Here is a 20,358-nt window from a genome sequence, read left to right as displayed (position 1 = left end):
ACTGTTGGATGGCACATCTAAGGTGAGCTATAGTCTCCATACACCGTGTACACCAGCACTCACATTGCACACACACACGCACAAAAGAGATCCCAACACAATTACCATTTGCTTGAGGCTTTCCCCCACCTCCTAGCTATAAACCTACAGTTTATCATGACTCTCATCAGAAAACCCAGTTACAGTACAAGAGCATGTCCCGGCTACTTGTGCAATCCTAGTGGCTCCTGATTGTATCTCACTTCACTGTAATCCCACTCAGGGAGCCGCTGGAGCCACCTTAGAATCTTACTTATCAAAAAGAGGGGGAAAAGCATTTCTAAGCAACCCTTCGAGATGTAATGGAGACCATCAGGATGAGGAGTCTATGGTTTAGACACTTAAGCAGTACTTCCTATTTATTTATTTATTTATTTTGAGACAGGATTTCTCTGTGTAGCTCTGGCAGTCCTGGAAAGTGCTCTGTAGACTAGGCTGACCTTGAACTCCCAAGAGATCTGCCTGCTTCTACCTCCCAAGCACTGGGCTCAAAGGTGTGCTCCACCACCACTGCCCGGCTTCTTCTGTTTCTTTCTAATAAACTCCAACTCTGCGTCAAACAGGTTAGCTCTAAAGTTATTTCTGTGATATGGCCAGGGATCTGGGTTTGCCCAAGGTCAGGTCTCTGCAGACCTCAGGCCAAGATCTGGTTTTGTCTAAGGTCAGGTATCTGCAGATCTCAGGCCAAGATCTGGTTTTGCCTAAGGCCAGGTCTCTGCAGACCTCAGGATGCTGCAGTGGACAGTGTGAGCCGAGTCGCCATCTCTGCCGCTACGGACAGGCATGATTATGTGGAAAGCACCTTTGTGGAGATTGCTTGAGCTCCCGATCGAATAAGCTGATGTCTTATCCCTCAGTTTCCAGTGAGTTTCAGTTTGCTTCCTAAGAAGGCAAGGTGCTGGAGCCTTCCCAGCCCATGGCTTTTGAAGTACTTATTTCAACACACCTAGAAGAGAATAAAAAGAGAAGGATTTGAGTTAAAAATCTGGAAAACCTGAGGTTTGGAATACCTACTTCACAATACTTAAATATCACCATAACCAGTTACTGCATATGTCGGTCCTTCAGAAGAACAGAACCAATAGGACACGTGCACGTGTAAAAGGAGGTATGATGGAGGGCCGCATTCCATCCCTACAACCCACAACACATATGAAGATGGCAGGAGAGACTCTGGGCGTGGTGGCGCTCGCCTGTAATCCCAGCACTCGGGAGGCAGAGGCAGGCGGATCGCTGTGAGTTGGAGGCCAGCCTGGTCTATACAGAGTTTCAGGACAGCCAAGGCTACACAGAGAAACCCTGTCTCGAACCCTCCTCCCCCCCAAAAAAAGAAAACAAATAAAAAAGATGGCAGCAGAGAAAGGACCCCACAAAGCCGAGCCTGACCTCCACATGCTCACTGTGGCTGGCCAACATGAACACACACAACCCCTCCATGAAAATCCCATCAAGCTGAGGAAGAGGGGTTCCCATAGAGAAAAGGGGTTTCCCATTCTAAATAGCTTCCTCAGCTTGAGGTTAGCTATTGGACCGCCAGTTGACCACTTCCCTCTTTGAAGTTCCTTTTAACTTCACAAGCCAGTTTCACAGAGCCCCTCCTAGCTTTCTGCCAGGAGAGAGTGACTGCTTCGTTCATCTTACATGAGCAGGTGCCAGGTTAATTCTTCCTTACGATTTCATTTGATGCAAAGAACAGGGCCATGACTCAAGTGCTGGGATCCGGGATTATCGAGTGCTTCCACTCGTCATCTCGTGCGGGATTTCTCAGGGATCCTATTGCCAATTTCAAGCTATGTGTTCTTCCATCTTTAAATATTAATACAAGTAATAGAATTGATTTCTGCTCTTGTTTGAAATAACATAAATGACCTACTTACAATTAAATACAAAAAAAAAATATAGCAACATACGTGGTGGCACATGTCACCCAGCTCTCAGGGAGCAATGACAGGCTGATCTCTGTGAGTTTGTGGCCATTCTTAGTTCTATACAGTGAATTCCAGGCCAGTTAATGCTACACAGTGAGACCCTGCTTTATTTTTTTAAAAAATATGCAACAAGATATTAGGAGAAATCATTATTCTCAAAATAATAGATTTTGTTCTTCTTCTCTTCTTTTGAGACAGGTCTCGTTATGTAGCCCTCGCTGTCCTGGAACTTACTATGTAGTCCAAGCTGGCCTCGAACTCAGAGATCCCTCTGCCTCTGCCTCTTGAGTGCTGGGATTATGATCAGCCACTATGATCAGCTTATTTTATTCTTTTTTTTTTTTTCCAGAGCTAAGGACCAACCCAGGGCCTTAGCGCTCTACCTCTGAGCAAAATCCCTAATCCTGGCTTATTTTATTCTTTACATTTAAGCGAGCAAATATGTGCATTTATTAAGCAAAAGAGTTAATTCTACGACCGCCTGTTTGTTTACTTATTTGTGAGGCTGGGTCTTCAACATGTTAGGCATCACTCTATTAATAATTTACACTGCTAGCCCCATGATAATGTTTAGATTTAAGTAAGCCAACAATTTGACTATTCAGGAATACTCTACCCATATTTACTTGTCACATCTGTCCTAACACAAATGATAAAATGTGGATTATATATTAACAGAATTCTGACAGCTAATATGAATGAAATGGATTTTGCCAAAGTTCAATGAAATATTATATAAACAATCAATTGCTCACACGGGTCAACATTTTAGACGGTGACTAGTAATTCAGAATTAATTTACTTCTCTTGAGAAAAATTGAAATAAGATCTGTGGTTTTTTTTTTTTAACTCTTATTTATTTTGTAGGTACGTGTGGAGATCGAAGAACAACTTGCTGGAGTCAGTTCTCTCTTTCCTCCATATTGGTTTGGGGTGCCGAGGGCCTTTACCTCCTTAGCTATCTCGCGGTCCCTGAAACCAGCTTTTGAGAGTCCGTTTTCCGCAAAATTTTTGCCACTATAGAAACACACGGCATCATTTTGGCCTGGAATCTAGGCTCAGGAGATCGAGTCAGCGTTGGAAGCGAGCTTGGGAGACACAATAAGCCCAGCTTCAAAACAGGAGCAGCAGCGGCTACCTTCCCACCCCCACCCTTTTCTTCTGCGCCGTTGCGCTGTGCTGACGATCGGGGCTCAGCTAAGCAGACATGGTGGCTGGCCATGAAGCAAGACACTCCGCCAGATTTAGGCCTGCGCATTCCCTCCCGGGTCCTGGGTGCCTTCTGATCCCCTCCAAGTGTACGCTATCAAATGTGGGTTTTGGCTGGGGCTGAGACGCCTGATCTCCGGGCGACACAGGCCCAGTCGTGGCGGGCTCCCGGGCAAGACCTGTTGTTGGGCAAAACCGCAAGGTAGCGCCTCTGCAGAAGAGCCACGTTCCTCGGCCCTGGCCCCCCCGCGCCTACTCCGGGGGCTGCGGGCTTCTGCCGCCAACCTCTCCAGCCCTCCTCCGCGCGCGCGTCCCTGCCGCGGGCCCCGCCACGCGCGCCCCCGAGGAGCTCCTTGTTTCTGGAGTCCCGCCACGCTTGCTCTAACCCAGCCCCCCACCACCCCCCTGCCACGCGCGCAGCCGCGGAGCGCGCGCCCCGCCCCTTCCCGCCGCGCGCCCCAGCACCCCCGCGCGCACCCGGGGTGGGCCTCCGCCGCAGCGCCGCCTCCTCCCTTTCCTCTCCCGCCGCTGCAGCCTGGGCGGGGCGGTGCGTCCAGCGTGAGCTCGGACATGGCAGCCGAAGAGGCGGAGGTGCCTGGGCTCCAGGAGGACGAGGTGCGGGGCGGCTGCGGGCCGCGCGGGGACCCATCGCGGCCGTGGGGGGAAGGCTGGCGATCCGGGCCGGGGCTCGGTTGCGCGCTCCGGAGCGGGGCACGCGGGGAGGGAGAGGTGGAAAGAGGCGCGCACGAGGCGGCCTTGGTGGGGGGGGGCAGGTCCCCGCCTGCTCGCCTTGCTGCTCCAGGCCATCGTCCTCCCGGGCGGCCTCCGGGGGCCCTGGCCGCGGCCTGGACACGCGCACCCTCTCGGGGAGGGCGATGGCTTGGGTGGGGCGACATCCAGGGAGTCAGCATCTCGCTCCCGCCGGGGCGGGAGCAGACCGAACTTAGCGACTTTCCTGCCATGGCTGCCCAGGGGCCAGGGTGGGAACGGGCGCGGGGGGGGGGGCGGTGGGATTCCTTCGACTCCAAGGCAAGTGTCAGATGTGGGAAGTTCGCACTTTGTTTCACGGCCTTTGTTGGTGTTTTTTTTAAAAAAGAAGAAGACAGAAGGGGTATAAATACTTCAAAGAACCCCCCCCCCCCCACAGCTGTTGGCTTTGAAAACTGCAGTACAAGGATTTGAGGCAGGCAAAGCCGTCTGTTACAGTCGAACAACTTAATCGAGACTTTGCCTCGCGCTCACTAAAAGTGAGGCCCTCTTGAGGAGAGCTTCCATGGAGCTGGCGGTTGTCTCAAATGGGTGGGGCATTAAAGACTTCGAAGTGTTTAACAGTGACCCTTTCAGAGTGTGTGTGTGTGTGAGAGAGAGAGAGAGAGAGGGAGGGAGGGAGGGAGAGAGAGGGAGGGAGGGAGGGAGAGAGAGAGAATATCAAATCTGCGATTTCCTGTTACTTAATCTAGCGTTCACATGCGCCTTTTATCAAGATTGGGCCTAATTAGCAGCAAATTCCCAGCCCCACAATTTCTTTTTCCTTTTTCAGGTACCTCCAAACTATTGTAATGGTGGATTTTCTTAGCAAGTTGGAGCCCTCCAATTTTTCCCATTTCCCTAAGAGCTTTTTGTTTATAAACAGCGGACATTTCGTTAATGTAGGATAGTTGTTGAAGGGTATTTTGGAGCCCCCCCCCCGTGTGTGTGTGTGTGTGTGTGTGTGTGTGTGTGTGTGTGGTCAGTTAGAATTTGGTTTCTTAGGTGATCCTGTTTTTTGTTTTTTTTAAACATGAGTGGAATGGAAGACATTAAGTGAAATAAGCCAGGCCTAGAGATAAAGTACTTGAGATTTACTCATGGGAAAGCTATGGGTAGGGGGGCAGGAGGAGAGAGCTCTTGTAAAGGACCAGAGCTGGGTGCTCAGCACCATCATAGGGCACCTCGAACCTGTAATTTCAGCTCCAGATCTTGTGCTTCTTCCAGGCTGTGGCACTTACACACACTTCACACACACACACACACACACACACACACACACACACACACACACACACACCACACACACAGAAAAATACATCTTGCCAGGCGTAGTGGCGCATGCCTTAAATCCCAGCAGAGGCAGGCAGATTGATGTGAGTTCCAGGACAGCCAGGACTACACAGAGAAGCCCTGTCTCCAAACCTCCCCCCCCCCAAAAAAATAAAAAAAAATAAAAAAAGAGTAGTTGGGTGCTACTGGAGCAATAGGGAAGAGAGGCAAAGACAAAGGCTGGGCTGTGGGCTGTGGGTACTGAGTCACAATTAGGAGCAATAGGCTCTGGTGGGCTATTAAATACATGGTGTCTACACCTTTAATCCAGCACTCAGGAGGCAGAGGCAGGCAGATCGATGTAAGTTCGAGGCTACCCTGGTATACAAAGCAAGTCCAGGACAGCCAGGACTACACAGAAAAACCTTGTCTAGAAAAACCCAAAACCCAAAAAACAAAACAAAACAAAACAAAACCCCCATGGCGGTGGGTGGAATGTTTATATACTTCAGAGTGTTGTGACAAGAAGAGCTATAAAACAATTGAGAGCGCTTTCTGCTCTTACAGAGGGCCTGGGTTCGGCCGCTGTAGCCACATGGTGATTTACAGCCATCTTGAATTGGTGCCCTCTGTGGAAGTCAGGCTTAGACATGGTGCGCATAAATACACTCAGGCAAGATAATCCCACACAGAAAAGAAGTAAACCTTAAAAAGAAGTTCCCTTTTCAGTTCCTGCTCAGAACGTGGTGATGGGCAGGTCAGTGGTTCTAGCTACTCAGGATGAGGCAGGGGAGACGCCTGGCTAGTCCCTGTTGTTGTGTGGAAAGATGCCGGAGGTAATGCAGGGCCCTCTCGGATGCCTTTCTTATCTCTCCGAGGCTGCGCAGCCCTCCCACCCCCCCCTCCGCCCCCCCTCTCCCGGAGGACCTCAGGCTGCCGGCCTACCCTAGCCTCGGGCTCTATGTTGCTACTCGGAGGCGGCTATTCTCACTCCTTCCAGCAGAGACAGCTGATCGCAGACTAAATATTGCTAAAGTTGCCTTTCCCTAATCTGTATTCCTGATTGTTTTGTTTTTGTTTGTTTGTTTTTTTCATCTGCTCTGTGTGGCAGCTAGACGTTACTCAGCAGCAGCTGGGGCTAGGAGCTCTCCACCTTTTGTAGTAAGGACAGCCCGAACTCACTGAAGGGTTTCTGCTTCTAAAGAGTTCGCGGCCCAGGGCCTGCTACAGCCCCATGACTCAAATTCTCTTCCATCTTTCTGTGTCTGCTTCATGCGCATTAAAGAAGAGAGTGAGGTAGGAAGGCAGAGACAGACGAGGTTGTGAGCATCCTCCACTGCGGTGCTAATTGGGTTATTAACGTTTACTCAGCAGACGATCATTAACCGTTCTGTGTGTATTGTGCCAAGCACTAGGGATGCAGAGAGGATGAAAGACTGCCAGCCTCCAAGGAGTTCACTGTCTGGTGAAAAAGACAGGAATGGCTTGTTTTCTGGTTGTGGTTGGCAGCTTGTTGCCGTCGTTTGGCATTTCTTTTCTGGTTTATCACAAAACCAAATGAGGCCTTGGAACACACATGGGCGCGCGCGCGAGCGCACACACACGCGCGCGCGCGCGCACACACACACACACACACTTTATTTAAAGAAAGAGACATGGCAGCTGTGTCATCTTCCGAACTCAGAGACTGGTCTGGGAGTAGGCAGCCCTCTGCTGTGGATTAAAAGTGGTTGGGCTCGGGGTGTGGCTTAGTAGGTGGGGTGCTTGGCTGTTGTTGCCTTAGAGTGGAGCCCCAGCACTGCATCTGCCACCACACGGGGTAGCCCGTGCTGCTAATACCAGCCCCTGGGAGACAGGCAGGAGGAGTTCTGTGCATTCAAGGCCAGTATGGGCAGCGTAGCAAGATCCCGAGCAGCCAAGGCCTCAGAGAGAGACCTTGTGTCAGGAAAGGGGGAAAAAATAAAATATAAAAAAATCCAAGGTCATAGAGGTGGATGTGGCACACACCTGCAATCCCAGCTTTGGGGGAGCTGCGGGCCAGAGGACCCATTGCCTGAGACTGACAGGAGCCATGCTGCCAGCTTCTACCTCCAAAAGAAGGAAATGGATTCAAACAAACAAAATCCAAGAGAAACCCGAATAGGAGTGGCATGGAACGGAGAGAACGGTAGTTTAATCTTACACAGTGATTGGGCACTGGCCCACTGGATGACGGAGAGCGTTAAAGCGTGCTGAGGTCGCCTCGAATGCCTCGCCCACTGTTTGACAGGCTTTAGTCCTTTCACGTATGCCCTGAGGAGAGCGGGCTCCGTCCACAGCAGTTACTATCAGAGCGTTCAGCTAAGTGGAGAAGTGTACTGCACTTTACACAGTTTGCTCCGAGAGTCACTTAGAACTAACAATGGGCAGTAACTGGTCACCCCTCTCCTTTTTTGAAACGGGGTCCCCCACTACGTACGTAACCTGGAACTCTCAGTGTAGACCAGGCTGGCCTTGAACTCAGAGATTTGCCTGCCTCTCCTTCCTGTTAGAATGCTGGGGTTTTAAAGGTGCCAGACAGCCCTCACCAGTCTTTGGTGAGAGAGAGAGAGGAAATGGGCCCTGCGGGGGGGGAGGGGGGGTGTTGCCTGGTGTCCGGCCTGTCTTCTCCCAGCTCCTTAGAAGCTGGGAACTGTCTCCCAGGCAGTGTTTGTGAGAAGTAGGGTTCCTAATTAGATGGACTTACTGAAGATTTGGGCGTGGGGGTGAGTGGGGGCGGGGGGTGAGGGGGGTGGGGGTGGGGGGGGGTGGTGGGGGCGGGCAGGAGAATTAAAAAAGAAGGGCATCACTTTATGTCTTTGGCTTTCTGCAAAGGCAAGTGAGGATTGACTTTTTCCACAAAAGAATTACACCGTTGGGGGCTGGAGAGAAGGCGGCTCAGCAGTTAAGAGCGCTTGCTGCTCGTGGGAGACCTGAGTTCAGCTCCAGTCACATAGGATAGCACACAATTTCCTGTAACGTGAAGCCGAGAGGACCCCCCCCCCCCCAGCACACCCTCTGCTGCCCTCCACAGGGAGCCCGTGCACACATACCCGCACACAAACACAAACGTAATTAAAAGTAATAAAAGTAAGCCACAACAAAAAAAGAGAGCCTGAGGCTGGCGTTGTCTGGCTGGAGCGCTGGGTTTATGGGCGTGGTGCACACACCTACAGTCCCATATCTGGAAGTGAAGACAGGGAGATTAAGGTTCTAGGCTCCTGGCTGCATGTATGTACGCAGAGCATCGTGCAGGTAGGCGTGTACCCCAGCAACTTAGCTATGTCCCCAGCCCTGATTCTTTTCCTACTTAAACTCAAAAATATGAGTTTTTTCTGAGACTTAAAGAATTGTATTTATTTACATATACATACATATACACACATATATACATACATATATATACATACATATACATACAAACACACACATACAGTGTGTGTGTGTGTGTGTGTGTGTGTGTGTGTGTAGAATGTGCCATGGTGCGTATATGGAAGTTAGAAGACAGCTTGTGGGAATCATTTCTTTTCCATCATGTGCATCCCAGGATTTGAACTTGAATCACCAAGCTTGGCAGCAAGTACATTGGGACATGGAGCCATTTTCTGGCTTGCTTGTGAACTTTAAAATAAAAAAAGTTTATTTTATGTATGAGTACTCTGTCTGCATGTACATCAGATCCCAGTATAGATGGTTGTGAGCCACCATTTGGTTGCTGGGAATTAAACTCAGGACCTCTGGAAAGAACAGACAGTGCTCTTAACCTCTGAGCCATCTCTCCAGCCCCTGTGAATTTTTTTTCTTCTTCTTTTTTTTTTTGTTTGTTTGTTTTTATTTGTTTGTTTTTGTTTTTCAAGACAGGGTTTCTCTGTGTATCTTTGGCTGTCCTGGACTCACTTTGTAGACCAGCCTGGCCTCGAACTCACAGGGATCCCCCTGCCTCTGCCTCCCAAGTGCTGGGATTAAAGGCATGCACCACCACACCCGGCTCAGGCGCCATTTTTAACATTGTTTTTACACTTGGATATGGACTCTCAAGTCATTTACTAAGACGACAAAAATATTCAAGGGTTAAGAATTGAGTTGTATTTACATATTACTTTGGAGAAAATAGACAACTTATTAAATGTTTTCATCTGCAAGCACAGAGAGTGTCCCTGTTTATTATTTCCCCAAGTCCTTCAACGGTATTTTAACATTACTCATTGAAGTTTGTGTGTTTTTACTAATTTTATTTCTGTATCTTGTGCAATTTTACATATATTGGCTTATTTTTGAAACTGGATCTTACTGTGTAGCCCTGGCTGCCTTGGAACTCACTATGTAGACCAGAGAGCTATCAGCCTGCCTCTGCCTCTTGAGTGCTTGTATTAAAGGCATGTACCAATATGGGGGGCAGGCTCTTACTGAGGCATTTTATCTGGATCAGGTTGGCCTGTGGACAGATCTGTGGGCTTTGTTGATTTTTACTTGATGTAAGAAGACCTGGTCCATTGTGGGCGGCACACATCGCTAGTAACTTATTCTCAAATGGCTCAGTGTCTTAGTTACTGTCCTATTGCTGTAAAGCGACACCATGATCGAGAGCAGCTTGTGGAGGAAAAGGCTTTATTTAGCTTACACTCATCACTGTTGCCCGTCACTGAAGGGAGTCAGGCAGAGCAGCCTGGAGACTTGCTGGCTTGTTCTTCATGGCTTGCTCAGCCTGCCTTATAGTGCCCAGGCCCACCAGCCCAGGGGATGGTCCTACCCACAACGGCTGCACCCTCTCACAGCAGTCACTAAAAATGCTTGCCTCCAGCAGTCCAGTGCCTTAAGAAGGCATTTTCTCTGTTGAGATTCCTTCTTTTATGACAATAGCTGTGTTAAGTTGACATAAAACTAGCCAGCACAATTAGCAAATAAAAAGTTGGACTCGACTAGATCTGCCAGTGTAAATAAATAAGAGTGAGCACACCTTGCTGTGGACGGAGTTTATGAAAGTATGCACTATACCAGCCCGGCCCACAGACTGTTTTGGCAGAGGTCTCAGACAACGTTAAGAGAAAAAGCTGGCTTAATGGCAAGCAAGTCTCTGCTCTTGACTATGGACGGTGTGCGAGAGCTGCTTGAATTCTTGCCTTGGTTTCCCTTCTGTGATGGGCTCAGGAATTTGTAAGTCAAATAAATCCCCCGGGGTGTTTTTCGTTGGTATATTTTTCCCCAGTAGCTAAAATGAATGCAGAGTACCTACCCTGTTTCGATTTAAACTATTTGTAGTCTCTAGGACAGTTAAGAGGGGGTGTAACACGTACTTCTCTGTGAACCCAGTCTGCAGTTAGGTAACATGGCCTTTTGTTTACATATGCACAGAGACTCACATCCAGCTTTTTATTTGCTAAGCCACTTGAGAATAAGTTACAGAATTTGTGCTGTGTCCCCCTGAATATTTTGATATGTATCTCTTTAGAAAGTATAATGTTTTTTATTAATTTGTTGAGAATTTCATGCAATGTATTTTTTTTCTTTTATTTTTATGGGTATGGGAGTTTTGCCTGGATAAGCAAGAAGATGGTGTCGGATCCCCTGGAAGTGAAGTTACAGACGGCTGTGAGCCGCCATGTGGGTGCTGGGAGTTGAATCCAGGTTCTCTGGAAGAGGAACAGGTGCTCCTAACCGACGAGCCATCTCTCCAGTCCCACAATGTACGTATTTAAGTTTGTATATATGTGTATGGTGTTTTGTTTGTATGTGTGTATGTCTGTATGCTCCTAGTGTTCATAGAGACCCTGGAACTGAACCTATAGACAGATGGCTGTGAGCCACCACATATGTGCTGGTCCTATACACAGATGGCCGTGAGCCACCGCATATGTGCTGGTCCTATAGACAGATGGCCCTGAGCCACCACGTATGTGCTGGTCCTATAGACAGATGGCCGTGAGCCACCACGTATGTGCTGGTCCTATAGACAGATGGCTGCGAGCCACCGCGTATGTGCTGGACCTATAGACAGATGGCTGCGAGCCACCGCGTATGTGCTGGACCTATAGACAGATGGCCATGAGCCACCACGTATGTGCTGGGAATTGAATCCAGGTCCTCTGGAAGAGCAGCTAATGCTCTTAACTTCTGAGCCATTTCTCCAGCCCTACAACTTAACTAACTAACTTACTTTTCTTTTCCTTTTTTTTCCCCCTTCCCCCTTTTGACAGGGTTCTAGCCTGGAACGCATTATGTAGACCAAGCTTGTTTTGAATTCAAAGAGGTCTGCCTAGTGCTGCCTCCAAGGGATTAAGAAAGTGGTGCACTACCACACCCAGCCACATAGAGTGTGTGTTGATCATGTCCGCCCAAGTAGATCCTCCCCCTAGCTCCCTTCTTTGTCCTTCTTAAGACAAAGAAGTTCTCCCATAAGACCGCATTCCACTAGGATCTGCAGCACAATTGATATTTGCCATATTGAGTGTGTGCTGTTATTATTTATAAACTGTTTAATGAGTCTTAAAAAATATCTTTTCTTAGTACTTACTACAAATGATGATCAGTTTTTTATTTTATGTTCTCAAAACAGCCACAGTGGTAATGGTAGCTTCATTAGTTATACTTTGCCATTAGATTTTTTTTTTTTTGTAAATAAGGTTAAAGTCTTACTGAGTGTAATAACTTGACTTTAGTTCTCTGCTTTTCTTTGTGTGTGGTCAAATGTTTCTAAGGATAGTAAATTTTGTTTTCATTTTCTTTTATATAGCTTTTAATCGGATTAATTATTTAAAATATTTCTCTGGTTTTATTGTCCTATTTACTGCAGTATTAAGTAACTCATACGGAGATGGAAATAAAGCAGAACTTTTTGTGTTTTAGGATAACACACGAGTTGTGAGAGTGAAGGTTATAGCTGGCATAGGCCTGGCCAAGAAAGACATCTTGGGAGCCAGGTAAAGTATAATACATGGGATTGGGGTTTTATTTTATTTATTTATTTATTTATTTTTATCTTTTGAGACAGGGTTTCTCTGTGTAGCCCTGGCTGTCCTGGACTCTCTTTGTAGATCAGGCTGGTCTTGAATTTACAGAGATCCGCTTGCCTCTGCCTCCTGAGTGCTGGAATTAAAGGCGTGCGCCATCACGCCCAGCTGGTATTGGGATTTTAAAATACGGCATTTGTCAGTTCTTCCTTCCTTCCTTCCTTCTTTCCTTTCTTTTAGTTCTTTCTTGAACCTTGATTAAATGAAAAATCGAATGGTGATACTTGTAAATTGGTGCATAGTGAAACCACTCCAGGTTAGGTGGTTGATTATATTTCTTGGTACCTGAATTACTGAATTTGTAAAAATAAAGACAGTGGTAGTTATAGATTTACTATTGAGTTATGCCCTCAGAAATTCATACTATTATAATCCTAAATCTCTTAGCAGATAATAACCACATAGTCTCTGGGGACAGTATAAAAAGTCACTCTGAGCATAGAGTGGTGCCCACTTTGGGAATTAGAGTGAGGCCACGTGGACTCAGCCTGGAGCGGTGGCTGCTGGTCCCCGCAGCCTGAGAACCTGGAGCAGCGCTCGGATCCGCGGTGGAGAAACGACAAGAATGAGTCTGAAGGAAACGTGTCAACGGCGAGGATTCTGGGGGAGAGAGCTGGGCTCTTAGCTGTGTCAGAAGATCTGGGCAGAGAGTTATTGCCCAACAGAGTGTGTGACCCTTGTCCAAACAAGATAGATAAACAGGAAAGTCTCTAACTCAGCAGACAGTCTCCATGGTACAGCACGTCATCTTCACAGTCTGTTAAGAGTGAGGAAATGGAGCACACTGACAGTATGTGAGGAGGCAGAGGTAGGGAGAGCTCTGAATTGAAAGCCAGTCTGGGCTACATAGGGAGTTCTACACAGAGAGGCATCATTAAAAAAAAATTATTTATTTATTATTATGTACACCGTGCTCTGCCTGTATGTACACCTGCAGGCCAGAAGAGGGAGTCAGATCACATTGTAGATGGCTGTGAAACCACCATGTGGTTGCTGGGAATTGAACAGAGGACCTTTGGAGGGACAGTCAGTGCTCTTAACCTCTGAGCCCTCTCTCCAGTCTGAGACACCATTTTTAAAAAGAAAAACTGGAGAAGTCGGGCGTGGTGGTGCACGCCTTTAATCCCAGCACTTGGGAGGCAAAGACAGGTAGATCGCTGTGAGTTCGAGGCCAGGCTGGTCTACAAAGTGAGTCGAGGACAGCCAAGGATACACAGAGAAACTCTGTCTGGAAAAACCAATAAACAAACAAACAAACAAATAAATAGAAAAACTGGGGGCGGGGGGAAGAAGAGAGAGAGAATGAATGCATGCTCACGGTCAGTCGTGACATAGCAATTCTCAGGAATGAAATGGATAGATAAACGGAAAATTCTACAACTAAAATAGAGCGTTTGAAGCTGAAGTGCTTTGGTGGTGTGATGGCAGGATGGCCACCATAGAGCAGAGGCGAACTGCATGGTAATAGGGCCGTTTACAGATGAGAAGATGATAGAGGAAAACGAAAGAATGTTACAACCAAGTCCAGAAAGAGCGGAGAGCTAAAAACCACCAAAGAACACACAAAGTTTGACAGAATTAGAGGGAAAATGACAGTTCTGTACTAATTTGGATAAAGACACTCAGGACTTTCTCAAAATCGTTAGAACAAGGCCGGGCGTGGTGGCGCACGCCTTTAATCCCAGCACTAGGGAGGCAGAGGCGGGCGGATCGCTGTGAGTTCGAGGCCAGCTTGGTTTACAAAGTGAGTCCAGGACAGCCAAGGCTAACACAGAGAAACCCTGTCTCGAAAAACAAAACAAAACAAACAAACAAACAAAAAATTGTTAGAACAGACACTTAAAAAAAAAACCAAGTCCTCTGAGGCTGGTGCACGAAGCTGGGCAGGAAAGAGCGCCTGGCGCTTCCATTGCTTCCTGCCCCCCACATCTGGCTGTAGCTCCAGTTCCAGGGGCATCCAAAACCTCTGGGCTCCACAGGCATAGACGCAGACCGCCGCACAGACACATATAGTTAAAAATAAAAATAAATCTTTAAAGTGAATGGGAAAGACAAATCTGTACAGTATTACCAATAACTTTGGCCTAAAGAATGGATCCTAGTGGCTGCAAAGCAAGTGTTCCTGACTCCAAAATGGATGTTCAAAGGTACGCAGACATTGACAAGTCACGGGCCATGTGAGGATTATTGCCTGGTGATATTAACCACGGCTTAGGTCTCAACCAGGCACGTGTTTATTATCTCACAGTCCGCGTTGAGTCGGAAGCCCCTTGAGTCTTTAGCTTGACTCCCTGTTTCAGGGTCTTATAAAGTGGCTGTTGTGTGTTTGCTTCTTATTCAGTCACGGTCTCAAAGTGGAGCGGGGGAGGGGCGGGGGAGGGGCTGTCTATCAGCTGTAGGCCTGTCCTCCCAGTGCTCCGGGGATTTCACTGTGGCTCTTCATCCTGTAGTAGAACCTCGCCACCAGCAATTGCAGAGGCCCCTGGGGGTATCTGTATTAGTGTATGTGGGTAAGGACGTGCAGGCTGCGGTCTTTGGGATTCAGGGTATAAGCTGTGTGCGTTTCCATCAGAGAGTTCTAACTGATGGGTTTAGAGCAAGCTGCCATGAGTTTTGTGGCGTCAGACTGTGCCTGAGACGTGATCGCTGTGAGGTGTCTGCGTAGACCATACTGAGCGTGGGAGCTCAAGTATTGTCTCGCTGTCATTCATGGCCCCTCGGAGGTAAGTTTACAAGTCAGACACACTAAGGAAAAGAAAGGAGACAGAGGACCATTACATTCTATTTGGGGGCCGAGAACATGTGCACATGCCATAGCATAGCATGTAGGTAGAGACCAGAAGACAGCTTGTATGGACCAGTTCCTTGCTTCCACCATGTAGGTTTTTGGAGATGGAACTGAAGTTGCCTTTACCCTCTGAGCCACCTCACTGTCCGGAGACGGACCATAGTGTATTTATTGTACAATTAAAGACCTAAGGGAGAGCGCAGATTAAATGTTTAGACCACAATAAAGAAGCAGTCAGTCATCCAACAAGATCTATAGTTTTAGCTATCTTACGTTTCTTATGACTCAATAGTAATATAATTTTAAAAATGAATTAAAGATGAGCAGAGCCAGGTCACAGAGGAAGAGGACACACTCAACCCTGAAGCAGCTTGATGAGCTGGGGTGGGTTGGAAGTGGGGCTCCCCTTTTCTGAGGAATAGGGGATAGGAGGGAAGGCAGGAGTGGGAGGGGAGGAGGGATGGGCCTAAGTGACCAGGATGTAAAGTGAATAAATAAATAAGCAGAACCGCTGAACGGTACAGACAGTATAAAATGTCTGGGCTGGTTAGAGTTAGATTTTTGTTTGTTCTGAGACAGGGTCTCATTATGTAGCCCTGGCTAGCCTGGAACCCCTGGAACTCAGAGAGATTTGCCTGGCTCTGTCTCCTAAGTGCTGGGATTAAATTTTTTATTTTACACTCTATATTGTAAAACTATGTTGTAAGAAGGCATGGAGGAGAGTCAGAAGGGAACTGTATAACAGGAGGCCAGGTGAACAGCTTAGGGAATATCAGCCTGAAACTTGCAGACAATAGAAAAACGCTTAAGAAAGACTGAGGTGTGTGGGGTCCCTGGGGACGGAGGCTAGCCTGAGTAGAATGCACAAGGCCCTGGGTGAGAGCCATAGCACCACGTCAGCTGGATGTGGTGATGTGCGCTTGTAATCCTAGCACTTGGGCTGGAGGCAGGAGAATTAGAAGATCAAGGTCGTCCCCCTCAGCTACACAGATAGTTTAAGGCCAGCCTGGGCTACACGATAAACCTGTCAGGGAGCGAGGAAGAGGAATTCAGAATGGTGTAAGAACCCAAGAAGTGATCATTTCAAATCATTTTCAGAATAGATCTGAGGGCAGAGAGAAACCAGACTTAGCGGTTCTCTAGAGCTATGGGTGTGAAAAGGCAGTGTAATAGGGAGGTCGCTCTGCGCTGCTTGGGTGTGGTTTTCTGTGGAGCAGGTGCTGTAGTCTCAGCCCCCGCCCTCCCACTGCTGTGTGGTCTATACAACTGGGAGAAAAGGATGATGGCTGACCCTGGGCCATCAAAAGCTGTTTTGAATAGAGTTTGATGTGGAGTAATTGCTGGGTAAGAGTTATTACCGAGCATTCTCTTGTAAACTTTAACTGAGAAAGGAAGGGGAAAAAATGTGTTCTACTTTGTGCGAGGAAGGAAGGGGAGTCAGGAGCGGAGGAGTTTGAGCCGGGCATGGTGGCGCATGTGTTTAATCCCAGCACTCGGGAGGCAGAGGCAGGTGGATCTCTCTGAGTTCAAGACCTGCCTGGTCTACAGAGTTAGTCCAGGACAGTCAAGGCAACACAGAGAGACCCTGTCTCAAAAAACTAAAAACCAAACCAAACACCCTACATTGATAAACCTAGGAAAAAAAACTAGGTCCACGGGAAAGCTGGAGGGGTAAGGAGTTGGTGAAACAGGCCACTGTGGGCCTTCTGAGGTGGGGGGCGCCAGACAGCAGTGTCCTCCCTCTTTGTCGCTTTCAAAGCCATGTGTCACAAAATTGACCTTTTCCAAGTCTCCCTTTAGAGTGTTTCAGGGCCTGGAGAGATGGCTCAGCAGTTAACAGCACTTGCTGCTCTTGCAAAAATCCTGAGTTTGGTTACCAGTATCAGTGTCAGGTGGCTCTGTAACTCTAGCTCCAGGGGACCCGGCGCTTTCTAGTCCTCTTTGTCACCTGCGTGTACACACATAAACATGAAGCCTTAAAAAAAAAAAAAACAAACAAAAGGGCTTCTATAACATGTAAATTTATTATATCTCAAACTCATAGAGAGCTGCTTGCCTCTGCCTTCTGAGTGCTGCAGTTAAAGGCAGTGCCCCACCGTGCCTGGCAATATGTAATTGTTTTTAGCTGGAGTTTGCCCTATTTTAGTGTAATTAAAGGCTTGACTTAATTTGAAGACTTAAAATTTTAAGACTTATTTTCCCTTATGTATCTGCATGGGTTGGTGTGCACCATGTCTCTGTTGGTCTTTATTCCTTACAGTGAGATGGTTTGGAAACACCTGTGGTCTTGAAAAGCTAGCTTTACAAACCTTGAATCAGCCATGTGCACTCAAAAGACAGGACTAGGAATTAAACATTTTCAAAATCTCTAAAAGGTTTGTAAGTCACCAGACTTATGAATAAGAGGCCTGCACTATAAATCATAAGGTTTTTTAACAAAGTGTAAGTTTCTGCAAATGCTTACCCTGGATTTTAAGGGTACAAAATAATAGAACTGAAAACTTTGAAGATCTGATCATTTGAACAGTTGGACTAAACTTCCACCAAAATGTGTTTGTTTTTGACAGTGATCCTTACGTGAGAGTGACACTGTATGACCCAATGAGCGGAGTCCTTACCAGCGTGCAGACAAAAACTATCAAAAAGGTTAGAGTGAGCCCGTTTCCAAGAATTTTTAATAAGCTTTGTTTTTTATATGACAAATTATTAAAAAAAAATAAATTATACTATGTTTATTGTCTTTTAGTCTTTGAATCCAAAATGGAATGAAGAAATACTGTTCAGAGTAAGTATATATTTTATTTTATTAAAAAAGAACAAAGCTTTTATTTTTCTCCAAGGATACTATTAAGTATTCATTTACAATATTCTAAAATAACATCTTTGAATTTGCCTAGAGCTTTGAATTTATTTTATTTTATTTTATTTATTTTTTAAAAGAATTATTTATTTATTGCGTATACAGTGCTCTGTATACGTACACCTGCAGGCCAGAAGAGGGCATCAGATCACATTACAAATGGTTGTGAGCCACCATGTGGTTGCTGGGAATTGAACTCAGGACCTCTGGAAGAGCAGGCAGCACTTTTAACCGCTGAGCCATCTCTCCAGTCCATGAATTTTATTTATTTATTTATTTATTTATTTTATTTTATTTTATTTTATTTTTGGTTTTTTCGAGACGGGGTCTCTCTGTAGCCTTGGCTGTCCTGGACTCACTTTGTAGACCAGGCTGGCCTCGAACTCACAGTGATCCGCCCGCCTCTGCCTCCCGAGTGCTGGGATTAAAGGCGTGCGCCACTACGCCCGGCTGAATTTTATTTATTATTCATGTGTGTGTGCGTGAGTGAGGACATACATCATGCATGTGATGTGGAACACATGTGGAGGTTAGAGGCAGCTCTGTGGACTGGGTGCTCTCCTTCCTATGAGCCCTGGGAACCAAACCCAGGCTCCAGCATTGCATAACAAACTCTTTAGTCAGCTGAGACATTTGACTGGATCTAAAAAATTTTTTTTATAGATTTATTTATTGTATATATATGAACGCTCTATTTGCATGTACACCTGCATTCCAGGAGAGGGCATCAGATCACCTAGATGGTTGTGAGCCACCATGTGGTTGCCCAGAATTGAACTCAGGACCTCTGGAAGAGCAGTTAGTGCCCTTAACCTCTGAGCCATCTCTCCAGCCCTGGATCTAAAAGTTTTAAAGGAAATTTTTAACTTTCTTTTCTGAGACGGACTCTCACTGTCGGCCATGGTGGCCTGGGACTAGCTTTATAGAGAGCAGACCTGCCTTGAACTCACCGAGATCCATCTGCCTCTGCTCTCTGAGTTCTGGGATTAAAGGTGTGCACCACCATCCCCAGGTACCCAGCAACATTTTAAAAGAAGAGTTACAATTAGGGGTTGGAGAGATGGTTCAGAGGTGAAAGGCAAGTGCTGCTCTTACGGAGGGTCGGGGTTCAGTTCGCAGCACCCGTGTGGTGACTTACAACCGTCTGTCACGCCAGTTCTAGGGCACCCAGCACCCTGTTTTTACCTCTGAGTGTGCCAGGCACACGTGCCCTTGTACATATAAAGTAAAATATAAATCAATCTTAAAAAGAGTTAACATTAAGAGCCATCTGATGACACGGGAGGAGCCATTAATGTTAGGAGGAATGGTGTAAGTGGTGGAGTGGCCAAAGGCTGTGGAGGCGCGATAGGGCGCCTGGGTGCTCTCATCCCACGGTAGCAGAGCCAGGGGTGGGGGCTCCTGTGCATAGGAGATCTTGACCTTCCGCCTCGTCCCTCACCCCACCTCAGACTCCACCCCCATTATTCCAGTTCCCAGGAGACTGCCAGGACAGAGATGCATCTCCACAGTCGTCTTCTGCTTGTATTTTCCCTAAAATAGTTCACCGCGCCTCAGTTTCCTCTTTGCCTGTGGGCTCATAAATGGCCAGTATTTTTTTTTTTTTAAGATTTATTTATTATATATACAGTGCTCTGTCTTCATGTACACCTGCACACCAGAAGAGGGCACCAGATCTCGTTATAGATGTCTGTGAGCCACCATGTGGGTGCTGGGAATTGAACTCAGGACCTTTGGAAGAGCAGCCAGTGCTCTTAACCTCTGAGCCATCTCTCCAGCTCACATGGCCAGTATTCTTAAAGGTATAGCTTCCTGTTTGATTTCTGCTTCCCCAATGTCCTTTCACAGCTCACACCCAAGGTCACCATGACTCCCAGCTGCCGGGTTCATCTGTTCTCTTTCCCCTTGGTGCAGTGTTCTTCTGAGTAAATATTTATTTTGTCCTATTAAAACAAAAAAATTCTCATTAAAAGGGGCATGGTGCCGGAGAGATGGCCCAGCAGTTAAGAGCGCTGGCTGCTCTTCCAAAGGATTCAGTTCCGAGCGCCCACATGACAGCTCACAACTCTCTGCAGTTCCAGTTCCAGGGGACCTGACACCCTCACACAGACAAAAGTGCAAGCAGAACACCAGTGCACATAAAATAAAATTAAATAAACCACTAAAAAAAAATTTGGATGTGGCTGCAGTTGCATCCGTAGACTTCTGTGGACACACGAGCCTTCCTGAAGGCCAGATGCCAGTGCCAGCAAGGTGCCTCTGGTGTTCACGTTCAGAGGAAAGCGTCCTGTCCTCCATGACAGAACCAGCATCTGAAACGGGTCTGAGATTTTGGAATCTTGGAGAAGTGGCTGGTTAAGAGTCATTCCAGGAAAAGTGAAACTAACTTTTGGTCTTGCTCTTTGCAGCCAGAGGCTGCTGTGTCAGCGTTGGGCAGTCTCCATGGCATGCGTGTTGCTTAGGCGAGTTTTCAGAGTCTTCCCCTGGGGG

At 47.1% G+C, this 20,358-nt stretch overlaps 1 protein-coding gene and 1 long non-coding RNA gene across 2 annotated transcripts in view; one reads left to right on the top strand and one right to left on the bottom strand.

The window, feature by feature from the left end:
- Positions 1–395: 395 nt before the first annotated feature.
- Positions 396–3,561, bottom strand: LOC311581023. Its single transcript, XR_014773630.1, has 2 exons — positions 2,918–3,561; positions 396–985 (listed from the first exon to the last, which is right to left on the bottom strand). It is a non-coding gene; the product is annotated as an uncharacterized lncRNA (long non-coding RNA).
- Positions 3,562–3,653: 92 nt separating this feature from the next.
- The window catches only part of NEDD4 (NEDD4 E3 ubiquitin protein ligase), a 94,249-nt gene continuing 77,544 nt past the window's right edge, over positions 3,654–20,358 (top strand). The window contains exons 1-5 of the mRNA XM_084752891.1: positions 3,654–3,793; positions 10,735–10,897; positions 12,057–12,130; positions 17,576–17,654; positions 17,755–17,793. Of these exons, the coding sequence (XP_084609017.1) occupies positions 3,747–3,793; positions 10,735–10,897; positions 12,057–12,130; positions 17,576–17,654; positions 17,755–17,793 (402 nt within the window). The 5' untranslated portion in view covers positions 3,654–3,746. The remainder of the gene's footprint in view (positions 3,794–10,734; positions 10,898–12,056; positions 12,131–17,575; positions 17,655–17,754; positions 17,794–20,358) is intronic.

This window comes from Acomys minous (genome assembly GCF_964271855.1).
Source record: "Acomys minous genome assembly, chromosome: 13".
NCBI lineage: Eukaryota > Metazoa > Chordata > Mammalia > Rodentia > Muridae > Acomys > Acomys minous.
This window is presented reverse-complemented; position numbering and strand designations above follow the sequence as displayed.